We start from the raw sequence: 15,372 nt of genomic DNA on the forward strand, positions 1-15,372 counted from the left end.
AGATTAAAGTGGCTTGCATTGTTGGCAAACTGGATGTGCTGGATTGTTTCTCTGGTGCAAACATTCCCTCTAGAGTTTTCTGTGATACTGGTGAGGCCGATGGTCCAGCTAAAATTGATGTCGTTTTTTTCGCAGTCTTCAACGTTGTCGTGGTGGTGCTCGTCATCTCTTTCAGAATTCTATATTGTTCCACCAGTATTTTATCAACTTTCTCCCAAATCACCATCCAACTTTTATATAATTTCTTTCTTTCCCTTTCCTTTTCACTTATAGAGAATTCAATTCAATGGTCCCTCATTACTTTATCTATTTTCTTTAAGTAAGATTGCTTTAACTAATTAATTGTCTCTTATAAAATTCTTCATTAAAAAATACAGTAAAAATATATAATATAGGTATTACAATATGTTAATATAGGTTAGTCTAAATAGCTAATTATAGATATAAATAGATATAAATAGATATAAATATAAATATATGAAAGTAGATAATCATAAGCTTTGCAAAGCAATTAATTCAATTAATTCCCACTATTTCCTTCTATAACACTATAAAACAATTTAAATAGATAGAAATATAAATATATAAAAGTAAATAATCACAGGCTTTACAAAACAATTAATTCAATTGGTTCCCACTATTTCCTTCTATAGCAGTACAATTATTATGAATCCTAATTTATTATATACTATATATTGCATGTACTATTATATACTATATACTAATTTATTTATTAATAAACCCAAATACCACTATGATTCTTAATTCCGATAAATATCAATAAAAAAGCAGTTATCTATATGTTGTTGTTGTTGTTTTTTTTTAAAAAAGAGGAGAGAATTATATAAGAGTAATATATTTCAATGACTTTCTATGACTTTTATAAGTCTTTTTCGTCGTAATTCCAACAAAAGAGAGGTCTTTCCTGTTCCAATATGGCGATCTCCAATCTGCACAGTCACAGTCCACAATTTATTCTTTGCCAAAATACCTCTCTCCTTCCGTTAGAGCAGCCAAAAAAAAAGGAGGATATAATAAATGTTCGTTCTCTCTAAGTCTTTAAATCTCTGTACTTCAAATCCACCTTTCCTCACCTTCGTCTTCACTGTTTAAAGTCTTCTCCGCTTGTCTCTGTCTCGTCCTCTTCCTTTCTGCTCACCTCCTCAGTTGCCGCCCCCTTGTGCTCTGAGATCTTCTTCTCCGTGCTGCCCCTCCGGAACAATTTTTTCCTCCTCGGGTTTGCGCCAAAGTATTTCAAAATACTCCAAAGTGACAATCCTCGCTTGCTCACCCTCGTCCGTTTTGCACTGTGCTCACTCCTCCGCTTCCCCCGCTGGTCTCAATCGGCTTGTCGGGCCTCCGGGCCAGCTGCGCTCGCAAGCTAGCTTCTTCCTGAGCCTGGATTGAGGGATCTTCTTGGTACGGCGGGAGATCGCACCTCTCCTCGCCGCCCCCGAAGTTTCCCCTCTCTATTCCCGATCTCTCCAAGATCGGTCTTCGCCGAATAAGGCACCAAAAGCTCGGAAAACTGGCAACAGAGAGAGAGCGCTTCTCTCCTGTGCCGCCACAGCCCTACGTCACCGCCGGAAGTCTCAATGATTCCTAGTTCCTATAACAGCACTGATTGCTGTTTTTCATAAATGATTACTTAGATTTTGTTTCACAACACAATTTCCATAAAGTTAATTCTGGTTGTGCAAAAGGGGAAAAAAAGAAATACAATCATATATAGTACTTTTAATCATATTTTAAGACTGATGAGCTGGTCTTAAAAGCAGCAATTTAATTTTTAAAAAATTCATATAAGCTGATCTTAAAACTGCAAAATAGCAGGTATTCCTGTACAGCGATCATGACACATCGGTAGACAATACAGTTAAATATTAAATTCTGTGGGTAATAAAAAATTTCTTTTAAACTTGATTTTTGCATATCTGGAGCAGCATGATTATAAATCCCATTTAAAATATGAAAGAGATTTTCTGTGATTCATGACAATACATGAAATCCCACTGTTAGAAGAATTACTCTGCTGGAGCACATTTGGAATGAAAGACGTGCTTTCTCAGTAATATAATGAACAAAGTGGCAGCTCCATGCTTTTGCCCAGAAAGTTTATAATGAATTCTACTCATTATGAGGCACTGTTTGAGCCTTCAGGGATGTAGTTAATAAATACTACAGCAGAAGATGCAAAGTAATGTTGTTAAGAGAGAAATATCTTGACTCTTAGGAATTACAATATAAATCAATTCACACAGTAAATTGGACACTAAATGGTCTTGCACAGTGGGATGGCTAATTCTGCCAAAGTTTCTTCTTTTCTATCTCATATTGCCTATTAGAGGTTTAATACCTTTACTGCAATAATTATTAATTGCTTTATTAAAAGAAAGAAAGAAAAATGTAATGATTCAATAAATAAAAAAACAGGATTAGTTTTATTTTGTCTTTGTGGTTTGGGATGTTTTCCCCTTATCAAAATATATACTATATGATTAATTTGCTATGATATGAGACACCATTTGCAAGCAGTATTCAATAATAATATGACTTTTGGTTTACATCCCCTTGGTTTAGCATTAAACCAAGGGGAAATTTATCAAACAGGAAGCATAGTTTCAAACTATAAAACATGAGCTTGTGCATCATGCTAAACCCCAGAACTGTATTATCACTTACCATAACAAATAAATTGGGCACAAATCGAAATTATTATTTAAATATATTGCAATAGTGAAAAAAATAGTGAATTGTTGGATTATTGGTGTTGAATTGTTGGATTATTGGTGTTCTCTGAGTTTGCTATTGTATCTAATAAGAAAGATCTGTGCAGCAGAAACCTACATTACCTATCATAACTAACCAAATCCTAAATTCAATATAGGTTTATAAAGTATTTTGAATCATTTACCTTCTCCAAGTGTCCGCTGCAGTGAATCATGTTTTGCCTGAAGCTTTGTGATAAGATTGCTTCCTTCCAGGTACTCTCTGAATTTCTGTAGAGACATAGATCTGTATTTCTTATCTGAATATTTGCAATCAAAATTAGTGGGATTTCAAGGAAGAAAACAACTACAATTAGGTCATATTACACAGTATGTAAAACATCCGACATACCATGAAATAGAACTGTTCAGTTTCCTGCTGATTAGCTCTTCTTTTAGCTATGCTAGGCTTGCTCAGGTAGGTCTCAGAAACGGTTGACTTCACAGACTCAGTCGAACGACTGTGCTGGAAGCATTCAGAAACATCATAGTCTTCAATGGTGACCATGTCTTGTATTGTCTGTGAAGTAGCTTCTGTTGTCTTCTTAACCTGGGGTTAACAAGTCCATTTCATCAAACAGAAAGGCACATCAAAATTTATTTCAGAATGAAAATAGAAAAGGGTTGAAGGAAATCAATCCTTTGATAAATCATCTCTGATTGAACTATGGGATGTGAACATAAGAAATATGAAGTTTCACTACATTCTATATATAGATTCTTCTTTTGAATCATCAAAACAAAAACAAAATAGATTAATAAATCAAATTAAAGTCTTCAGTTTGTTTATTTCAATTTATTTCAGAAGTATACTATATTGGTGTTTCTTGTGAGAATTACATTCTGTCCAGAGACTACACAGCAATATAACACAGCATTATGAGGGGTCCTTGGCGCTCTCTGAGCTTGCTTGTTTTCTTGCAGATGTTTCATTATCCTAGCTAGATAACATCATCAATGCTAGTAAGGAGTGCTGTTTGCTGTCAGTTTATTATCTGGTGACTTGCCTGTCTGTGTAGGTGGGGGCAGTCTTAGAGATTCTTTGATTGGGCTGTTTACTGATGGCTTTTTTTGCAGTTTCTTGATTGGGGTATTGCTTGCTTGAGTGTTGGTCTGAAGTTGACTTTGAAGTTAATCTACAGTCAGGTCCAGAAATATTGGGACATCGACACAATTCTAACATCTTTGGCTCTATACACCACCACAATGGAGTTACAGCAGTTTGCATATGTGCCTCCCACTTGTTAAGGGACCAAAGGTAATGGGACAATTGGCTTCTCAGCTGTTCCATGGCCAGGTGTGATATTCCCTCATTACCCCAATTACAATGTGCAGATAAAAGGCCCAGAGTTCATTTCATGTGTGCTATGTGCATTTGGAATTTGTTGCTGTCAACTCTCAAAATGAGATCCAAAGAGCTGTCACTATCAGTGAAGCAAGCCATCATTAGGCTGAAGAAACAAAACAAACCCATCAGAGAGATAGCAATCACATTAGGCGTGGCCAAACAACTGTTTGGAACATTCTCAAAAAGAAGGAACGCACCGGTGAGCTGAGCAACACCAAAAGACCTGGGAGACCACGGAAAACAACTGTGGTGGATGACCGAAGAATTCTTTCCCTGGTGAAGAAAACACCCTTCACAACAGTTGGCCAGATCAAGAACACTCTCCAGGAGGTAGGTGTATGTGTGTCAAAGTCAACAATCAAGAGAAGACTTCACCAGAGTGAATACAGAGGGTTCACCACAAGATGTAAACCATTGGTGAGCCTCAAAAACAGGAAGGCCAGATTAGAGTTTGCCAAACAACATCTAACAAAGCCTTCACAGTTCTGGAACAAGATCCTATGGACAGATGAGACCAAGATCAACTTGTACCAGAATGATGGGAAGAGAAGAGTATGGAGAAGGAAAGGAACTGCTCATGATCCTAAGCATACCACCTCATCAGTGAAGCATGGTGGTGGTAGTGTCATGGCATGGGCATGAATGGCTGCCAATGGAACTGGTTCTCTTGCATTTATTGATGATGTGACTGCTGACAAAAGCAGCAGGATGAATTCTGAAGTGTTTCGGGCAATCTACTCACATTCAGCCAAATGCTGCAGAACTCAGTGGACGGCGTTTCACAGTGCAGATGGACAATGACCCAAAGCATACTGCAAAAGCAACCAAAGAGTTTTTGAAGGGACAGAAGTGGAATGTTATGCAATGGCCAAGTCAATCACCTGACCTGAATCCCATTGAGCATGCATTTCACTTGCTGAAGACAAAACTGAAGGGAAAATGCCCCAAGAACAAGCAGGGACTGAAGACAGTTGCAGTAGAGGCCTGGCAGAGCATCACCAGGGATGAAACCCAGCGTCTGGTGATGTCTATGCATTCCAGACTTCAGGCTGTGATTGACTGCAAAGGATTTGCAACCAAGTATTAAGAAGGGAAAGTTTGATTTATGATTATTATTCTGTCCCATTACCTTTGGTCCCTTAACAAGTGGGAGGCACATATGCAAACTGCTGAAAGTCCTACACCGTTCACCTGAGTTGGATGTACATACCCTCAAATTAAAGCTGACAGTCTGCAATTAAAGCACATTGTGTTTATTTCATTCCAACTCCATTGTGGTGGTGTATAGAGCCAAAGATGTTAGAATTGTGTCGATGTCCCAACATTTCTGGACCTGACTGTATATTGATCTGAGTGCTGATACTGGTGGAGAGGAGAACAGCCCAACCAAAGAATCTCTAAAACTGCCCCTACTCACACAGACAGACAAGTCACCAGAATATAAACTGACAGCAAAAAGCACTCCTTACTAGCACTGGTGAAGTTACCTAGTTAGGGTAATGAAACATCTGCAAGAAAACAAGCTCAGAGAGCACCAAGGACCACTCATTTCAACCCTGAGCTACACATATTCTCCTTTATTGGTACACAGCATTGTTTCTATTCATAGCACATATGAAAGTGTGGAATAAATAGGAAGTACTTTCAAAAGCATCAAGAAAGAGCGGATTATTTCCTGAGAAATACACTTTTACAGTATAGTGCTGAGATTCAGAGACTTAGGATGTTTCTATTGATGTTCTTTCTCCTTGCCAAACAGTTTTCCTTCCTACCCATAGATTGGTAAAATGTTCCATTCTGATCAGTTCTGTAGAACCATTTTTAATTATAAAATAATTTGAAAAGGGAGCTCTGTAGATGAGCATTCAGCCTCATTAATGGCAGTTGGCAAATGGAGACCATAGTCTTATGTCCTCCATGTTATCCCACTCTCCTAAAACAATTAAAATAGGTAAGAAAAGTTTACTTTTGCATGATGAAGATGTACAGTATTCACTTCAGAATGGTCCATATGATTTCTATACAGCAAAATCACTACTGAAGAGGAATGCAATTTTAAAAATTTATAATAATAAAGATTTGCAAAAAAAATTGGAGTCAAATTGTGTGACTCCAACTTAGCAAATGTATCATTTATATCACTAATAAGACAAGTGTTGTAGTACTGAAAAAAAAGAAGTATTGTCCCAAAGACTATTATTTTGCTTTGTATTTATTTTTAGTTTGTAAACCCTGGGGACATGGACTTGCCATTTCATTCTTTATAAAGTAAAACGTTTTCCCTAAATTGCGCAGGCAACTTTATAAACCAATTTGATAAACAGAATTATTCTAGTAAAGGTATGAAAAGTTTATTACAAAGAAGTTAATATGGTTGTAAAATGTGGAATGAATCTTATACGTGTAAGGCACAAAACAGAAAGATATGCTACCCATATTACAAATCTTACCTCTTCATTTTCAATTTTCAATGTTGTTAGTCGAGACTGAAGTTGCTGATATCGAAGCACAAGTTCTCCTTGAACTGGCTGTTGGGCACTGACTTGAGAAACCTGAAAAAAGCAGGAAAAACTGAGAAGTCATGTGAAAAGAGAAGAAAAAAGTGCACAGTTGTAATGGGCTCCTACAATTGCTGTGGTGGCACAGTGGTTAGAATGCAGTATTGCAGACTAATTCTGCTGATTGCCAGCAGTTCGATTCTCACAGGCTCAAGGTTGACTTAGCTTTCCATCCTTCTGAGGTTGGTAAAATGAGGATCCAGAGTGTTGGGGTTAATATGCTAACTCTGTAAACTGCTTAGAGAGGCCTGTAAAGCACTATGAAGTGGTATATAAGACTAAGTGCTATTGCTATGGCTACTTTGCATAATGGATCAAAAATTTAATCATCAAGACACAGAATAAAATATATGATGGTAATAATTTTCATTTAATTTAAAGTCTATAAGAATTTACATTAAATGAATATTCTTGGATATTCATTATGTGGATAATTAGATATGCACACATGTCATTATGGATATGAGAACATGAAAACTGCTGTAGGTGCTTACATATGAGACACTAAGAAAAAAAAACTATGGCATGGATGTCTGGGTGTTCTCAAACTGGTATTAATTATACAGTAGCCACAAACACCACAACTGAAACAGGTGGGCTGACTGAACTGCCAGAAGCTTGATTCTCAGAACTGCTTGAAACATGGCAACCCTCTGTAACGTATGATCAAAGATAAATTGAGGGAATTGCTCATTCTAGAATGCAGCTTAAACATCTACAAATAGAAAAAAATCATGTTTTTTGAATGATTAGTTTTGAATGATTGTGGAGCACTCTAAAGAAGTTTGAATAATATTGAAACATATAGAAGCAATTTTCCCCTTCCTTTACTTATTGGTTCAAACTACAGTTGATTCTCATTATTCATAGTTCTGCATGTGCATATTTGCAACATTTATTTGCAATTCCAAATCAATATTTTTGGTCATGCAGACTGGTGAAAATTTTTAATCACCTAATGTGCATGTTCTTAGCTGAGGTTTCAGTATTCACTAATTTAGTGTCTGAAATTTTTTTTACAGAACTGAACTACCACAAAAAATGAGAAATCTTTGTATTTGGCCAACTAACAAAAGATTACTAATCTTGTGGTACAGTTGAATAGATAATAGTGAATGGTTGATGTGGCCTGTGATATGCATAGACTATCTAATAAATTAAATTCTACACAAAATGTTAATGAGCAGTATTCTTGATATAATTTCCTTAGCCATATTGTAGTATCTCTAGAAACAATATCGCTCTTAGGCTACCAACTCTTTCCTCAGATGAATAAAAGATAGAAACTAACAAAAAGACATCACAATAAATATCTAGATGCAAACAAAAACATCGTTTAAATGTTATTCTTTTTGGAAATTTTAATTGATCTAAATAACAAATTGAGGTATTTGGGAGTTTATTGGCTGGTAAGGAGAAGAAGGAATCTTCTCTTTTTTGCTATTTTTTCAACTTTTATAGTCTAAGTGGAATAGGAGGATAGGAAGGTTGACATAGAGGCATGGTACCATATGAGAGATGGGATGGGGGAAGAATAAAGGTGATTTTTAAAGAGGAGAAGGTGAGAGGGAGGAGGCAAAAGAATATGATTGCTATATATGCTCTTCATAATATCAGGCAACTTTTCAATAGATTTTGTCGGGATACAGCTTTCAATAATTTTCTGCCTGCGAGATAATCTTAACTCCATAGAGAAATTACATAGAGACATTCAAAAAGATATAAACAATGGGGGAATACTGTAAAATTATTTCTTTACATGTTAAGAGATCTGGGAGATCCTATTAAGAGGAAAAGAATGTTAGTTATGTCAAACCATTTAAACCTCATGTGGCTATGTTATGCGTACAACAAATAGATTCAATATTAGTACAACATGAGCATGATTTAAAAAATCAAGTAAACTTTATTTAGAAATTAATAATTTATTAGCAAATTATATTAGAACTGGATTAGATACCCTGTTTCCCCCAAAATAAGACATCCCCTGATAATAAGCCCAATCGGGCTTTTGAGCACATGGCAATAAGGCCAAGCACTTATTTCAGGGTTCAAAAAAATATAAGACAGGGTCTTATTTTCGGGGAAACATGGTAGTATTTCAAACAAATTTGCTTCCAACAACCAAAAACAACGGGAAAAGCTGGAGTCACTTAATGATTCATGATTCACTTAACAAACATAACAAAAAAGGTTGTAAAATCAGGTACAACTCACTTAACAACCACCTTGCTTAACAACAGAAATTGTGATCCCAACTGTGTTCATTAAGATAATTTTGATCCTTAAACTGGATAAAGATTTGGGTTTAGCATTTTGTAAGCCCATTTCCTTTCTCAATAAAGATTATAAACTGCATAATATAACTGTTAAGTTAACTGATTAAAAAGTGATTATAGATAGTCCTCAATTTACGACACAATTGAGCCCAAAATTTATGTTCCTAAGTGAGAAATTTGTTAAGTGAGTTTTGCCCCATTTTTCGACTTTTCTTGCCACATTTGTTAAGCGAATCACTGCAGTTGTTAAATTAGTAACATGGTTCTTAAGTGAATCTGGGACCCCTATTGACTTTGCTTGTCAGAAAGTCGCAAAAGGGGATCACATGACTTTGTGATGTGATCACTGCAACCATCATAAATATGAGTCAGTTATCAAACATCTGAATGTAAATCACATGACCATGGGGATGCTGCCGCAATCGTTAGTATAGAAAAATGGTCATAAATCACTTTTTTCAGTGCCTTTGTAACTTGGAAAAGTCATTAAGCGAACTGTTGTAAATCAAGGACTACCTGTACATAAAAAAATTACTCATTCTAGCTCAATCTGGCTTTATTATAAACTGTTAACAAATTTTTATTAGCCATATGTTCCTTAGATATACTTAAAGCCTTTGAAACTCTAGAAATACAATGTTTAAAACAAATATTAATTCAATTTAATTTTGGGGATGGCTTTTGAAAAGCTAAGTTGAATCATAAGATGATTGAACATAGTTATGGACCAACTAAAGCCCTGATACTACTTAACAGTTATGATTAAGATCCTATCATGATTTTAAGAGGTAGTAAGCAAGGTGGTCCTTTATCACTTTTACTATTGAATTTAGCTACAGAAGTGCAGGCTATAGCACTTAGATCCAATAATCAGATTAACAGGATAAAAATGGAAGGTGAGACTTATCTTTTAAATCTATTTGCAGATGATATGAACTTGACTTTCTCAAATGCTTCTCATTCACCTAGCTATATTAAAGAGTTAGAGGTATTTGCAGAGGTGTCAGGAATATCAGTTAATTTTCATAAATCACATTTGATATTTTTTATATATTCTAAAAAGCTGAAAAGGAAATTTTCACTTTTAGGAATTCCAATAGTATATTATTATTGCTAAAATATTAATAAAATATTTACAAATAATTATGTACCAACAAAGCTAAACAAAGAATGAAAACCGGACTTTAAAATATTTCAATATTTAGGGCAAATTGCAGTGATAAATATGAAAATTATTGCATGGCTTAATTTTTTTATTTTATTGGTGAAAAGAAAAGAAAAGAAAAGAAAAGGAAAGAAACTTTTGTTTTCATTGACAAAACTGAGAGCAAATAAAAGGATTTTATGTAGACCTCAGAAATGGGAGCTGGCTGGGGCATGTCCAACTTGTTAAAACATTATAAAGCACCAGAGTTAAGGCATAGGATTATTATTAAGAATGTACTTTGCTGGACATGTGCTCCAAATGAGTGAGCAACGTCCACCAAAGACCACAATCAATTGGATACCATCATATGGTTGGAGAAAAAGAGGAAGATCAAAGCAAACCTGGAGCCAAACATTTCAAAAAGATCTAAAAAACATTAATCTTAAATGGAAGGTTGCAGAGACTGTAGCTGTAGACCAAAAGCTGTGGAGTATGCTTGTAGTTCAATGTGCTCAGCACAGGATATGATAATATTTAGAAAAAGCAAAAGGAATAATTTAAAAAATGTATAGGTTATCTTGGCAATCAGAAATAGGAGATCCACCAATATGGTTTAAAGGAAGCTTGGGATACTGATCTTGGGAATCCCCTAAAGAAGACAAATTTGCAGAAGTTATGGAAACTGTGTGGATTCACTTCAGCTTCAATGCAAGAATTGCAGTAGAAGATTACATATCATTAATATTTGATTTTTGTTAGATCTGATTTCTGGTACATATATATCAAAATTATTCTTCCGTACATTGGAGAGGTTGCCAAAAAAAGGGGTTATTTTTTCATTTGTGGTGGAATGGGATAAAGTCATAATCTCTGGGCATAAAATATTTGAGGAAATAATTACTATCACTAATGGAATGTTCCCCAGAGCTAGGTTTACTGGACTTATTTACAAGACCAAACTATAAGGTTCAAAATAAAGAAATTTATTTATTTAATCTTAGCAACCAAAATTAAAATTGTGCAATTGTGACAAGTGATCTGTAGGCTTCAACACATTGAAAGCTGCTGGTACTTTGTGAGGCTTTGCCAGAAGAAAGCTAGGCCAAGAGTGAGTAGAGTGATATGTGGTAGTCTGTGGGCACCCAAAAGACAGAGATGGGAGAAAATAGGCAGCTGAAGCACCCTGTGGTCATAAGTGTGGACGGATTCTCAAGGTTCAAATTTTGATTGTGTGACTGTGGGGTCAGTGCGACCACTATAGCTTTGGGGAACAATCGTAAGTCCATTTTTTCAGCACAGTTGTAAGTTCAAACAGTTGCTGAATGGATGGTCATAAATTGAGGATTGCCTTTTGACAAGATATGGTTTTAGAAATTTTTTTGGAGTTATATAACAGGAAAATAAGGAAATGGACATTATGTATTCTTACTACTATAAAATAGAAGGCTTTACAAGGATGGAATGATATCCATTCTCTATAAATTATACACTGCTTGAAGAATTTACTTCTCCTTCCAAACATGATAAATTTTCTATTATAGGAAGTCTTGAGTGTGGGACTATTTAAACATTTGGTCAACAATTACTGACCTCATCACCCATATGGGGCTGAAACTCAAATTTCATTGGAGGACAGAAGGCTGTAGGATACATTTCCATGAATCTCTGCTTGTCACTTCGAGGCTCCAGATTGTCAACAGCATTTTCAATGATGTCCAAGCCCTCATGTCGTGAAGTTTCAAGGTTATATTCTGCAGAGAGATATGTTCTTAAGGCTCTGTTCAGGCTTGCATGGTATCCAAGATCGCAACACTAACAGAATATCCAAAAGAAGAAAATACATTTAGAAATAAAAATCAAATTTCAATGGAATAGCCTAAAGCAACAGCTACCATATTGACATATAATAAATCTTTGTAGTTTATTTACTAATCAATAGGCTATGTTATTAAATATCTTAATTAAAAGACCTATATAATAATTACAATTAATTATTGGATAAGGAAGAACTGTAATGGAAACTAAGTTACTAAAGCTATGCTTCTCACAATACTTTCATGATAAATTATCATGATAAATTGTCATATTGATCTTAATAGATATCACTCGATCACTTGTATGCAGATAATGGTGAGATTTAAAGAAATGTCACTTAATCTAACATTATTACATTGACTGTCTGTAGACATATCAATTAATAATAGTATGGTGACTTTCAGAAATCTAATCCAATATAGATAGAAAATATTATTATTGTTCTGATAATATTTTGACATCTAATTGGCAGGCTTAGCAGACATAGGTTCAAAACATTGCCATAAGATTTGTGCAGAGTTTGAAATTATATTTTACATATTTCAAGTAAAAGTTTAAACTAGCAAAATAAATCTCTAAGTTACTTTGTGTATTTCAGTTGTCTTCTAAACACATTCATTAATTGGATTGTTTTCTGAAAAGATTTCCCAGCTTTTGAAATAAGGACCAGTTACATAATGCTATTTCAAATAAACATTAATTATGTTTTAAGTGTACCTTAAAATGTTAAGTGTTGATAGTCTGGCTCCCAAATAAGAGCACATCTGATGGCAAAACTCAATTTATATTATATGGCATTTGAAACGTATTACTGCATCTTAAGCAGGGTGATAAAGTATTAATGAAATATGTATATTTAGAAATAGGGAAATAAGTGTGGAAATCAGAGCAATCTAGAACTTAAGCAATAAACTTAAATCTTGGAATTTGAAAAGGATATCTAAGAAGCTATGCAAATGACTACTTACTAATTTAAATGGATTTATCTATATCACTCCATCTGTAATTAGTTAGCAATGTTAAAATTTACTTAAGAAATACTCATGATCAAGAAGTAAACAATACTTCAATCAAAGAATGTCAAACAAGTTCACAGTAAACAGCCCAACCAAAGAACCACCATGACCATTCCAACCAACACTGACAAGCCTCTAGAATATAAAATGAAAGCAAACCCCACTCTTTACTTGCACTGATGATGTTACCTACTTTGGTAATGAAACTGCAAGAAAACAACTAAGCTCAGAGAGCACCAAAGACCCCCCATTTAAATCGTGAGCTACAAATATTCTCCTCTATGGAAGTATTTTCATAATAAACATGTTTCTTACTCAGATGAGTAGCAATAGCAATAGCATTTAAGACTTATATACCGCTTTACAGCCCTCTCTAAGTAGTTTTACAGAGTCAGCATATTGCCTCCAACAATTTTCCAGCTCATTTTACCCACCTCGGAAGGATGACAGTCTGGTGAGATTTGAACTGCCAAATTGCAGACAGATGGCAGTCAGCAGAAGTAACTGCAGTACTGCACCATAACTACTGCACCACCATGGCTCATATACTAGTAGTAGTCCTAGTATTTAGTCTGGGAACATGCAGTTGAGTAGGAGTAGGCCTATACTGTTGTATGTTTTCCATATATTTCCCTATACTTCAGTAGAACAAAAGGTGACACTAAATAAAACAACCCTTTTATAACTGTGTTTAACATAACACTAATCATACCATTTTAAAGAATAAAAAGCAGACCCAGAATTCTAAACATGATCCAGTAGCATAAGAATTTCAGGAATACCAATTACTTACATCAATCAGGTCTGAAAGGTCATGAATATAATATTTGAAAACAGAAGCATTTGTTGCTTCAAGGGTAAGCAGATATTCATTTCTGGCTTTAACAGATTTCAGTTTGTTTTCAGAGTATTTTGCCTGACGCTGAGAATAGAAATAATATAAATATATATTAACACATGTGCAAAATTATAAATTTATGACACTATTTTACAAAATAACAAAATGCATATTCACTATGTGTAAATAATGACATTCTTTTCTTAAGAAATATATATAGTTATATGGAAATCTTACTGGAGGATTATTTGTTTTTATTGTTTGTTTTTATTGTTTTTATCCCTGGGATTTGACACACCTGGAGATTGGTCTAAGATAAGTTGATCTATTGGATCAACTTGATTGACATTGTTTCAACTTTCCTCTTGCTACAAAACTGCTATACGACACAGATCATGGAATGTTGCAACGAACTGAATAAAGTTGTTTCCAAAACCAGAGAGACAATGTTTTAATTGATATGAAAAATGGCTATGTGACCTGCCATATTCTGTAACTACAGAAAGCCATATTGACCAATGGGAGTCCTGATTCACTAGCCACAGCATTCAATAGTGAAGGAAAAATAAGGATTTCCTCCAACAGGGGAAAAAAAACTTTGCAGGGATGAAATAGAGAAGGTAGCAAAGCCCATTACTCTGTTGATAACGTTTGTGGGTTTGTAATAACACACTGGTACATTTAGTTTTAGATTTCAATTTCTAACATTGCTCTTACAAAAGGTTTTAGTTGCTTTAAGTGTAGAAATACAACCACAACCCTGAAGACACCAATGAAACATCAGCTTCCCCATTTCTACAGGAAAGGACCACTCATGTGAGTATGACACTATTTTATCTCCAGCCCAAATTACTCAGTCTAATACAAAACTAGAATAGAACAGAATAAAATTCTTTATTGGCCAGGTATGATGGGACACACAAGGAATTTGTCTTGGTGCATATGCTCTCAGTGTACATAAAAAAAAAGATATGTTCATCAAGAATCATAAGGTACAACACTTAATTATAGTCATAGGGAACAAATAAGCAATCAAATCATATTAGGAAACAGTCAATATAAATATAAAACTACGACCAAAGTGTAAATGAATTTTGGAATTACTATCAAACAATTAAGGCAAACTGATTCTTACTTTTTCCTTCATTTTTTCAATTTTTTTCACTGAACTCCGTCTTTGATGTCTTTCCTCCAATCGAATGTGAAAAACAGGATCTCCTGATCTGCCAATTTGTTTTTCTTCTTGCTTTTCAGCCTCTTTCAATTTACTTTCTGCACTGATGCTCTCAGTATGATACATATGGTATGTTTTCATAACCTGGGTCCAAGAGAGTTAAAAGTTAAAGGAAAGATAGAAAATGAATAAAACTGCATTATACACTATTTTAAATTATTGCATTGTCTGTTCTGGGGCTCAGGACAGGTTATAAGGGTGTCTGAGTTATATTGTAAAATCTATAATTGGAAAAAACTATATAATTTAAAAAAGTATATAATTAAAAGTGTTTTACTTGTTTAATTTAATTCTACAGCACCGTACTTTGCCTAAGGATTTAAAGTTTAATATATAATTATTTTCATAAAGCATTTTTAATTTCAGGAA

The 15,372-nt window shown here is 34.6% G+C and overlaps 1 protein-coding gene across 1 annotated transcript in view; it reads right to left on the reverse strand.

The window, feature by feature from the left end:
- The window catches only part of SRGAP1 (SLIT-ROBO Rho GTPase activating protein 1), a 164,073-nt gene that overhangs the window by 38,247 nt on the left and 110,454 nt on the right, over nucleotides 1-15,372 (reverse strand). Inside the window, exons 5-10 of the mRNA XM_034402884.2 lie at nucleotides 14,905-15,087; nucleotides 13,725-13,853; nucleotides 11,691-11,912; nucleotides 6,567-6,668; nucleotides 3,121-3,318; nucleotides 2,915-2,999 (exon numbers count right to left, since the gene is read on the reverse strand). Of these exons, the coding sequence (XP_034258775.1) occupies nucleotides 2,915-2,999; nucleotides 3,121-3,318; nucleotides 6,567-6,668; nucleotides 11,691-11,912; nucleotides 13,725-13,853; nucleotides 14,905-15,087 (919 nt within the window). The remainder of the gene's footprint in view (nucleotides 1-2,914; nucleotides 3,000-3,120; nucleotides 3,319-6,566; nucleotides 6,669-11,690; nucleotides 11,913-13,724; nucleotides 13,854-14,904; nucleotides 15,088-15,372) is intronic.

Source organism: Pantherophis guttatus, chromosome 7 (assembly GCF_059756535.1).
Source record: "Pantherophis guttatus breed Tessera chromosome 7, ASM5975653v1, whole genome shotgun sequence".
Classification (NCBI taxonomy): Eukaryota; Metazoa; Chordata; class Lepidosauria; order Squamata; family Colubridae; genus Pantherophis; species Pantherophis guttatus.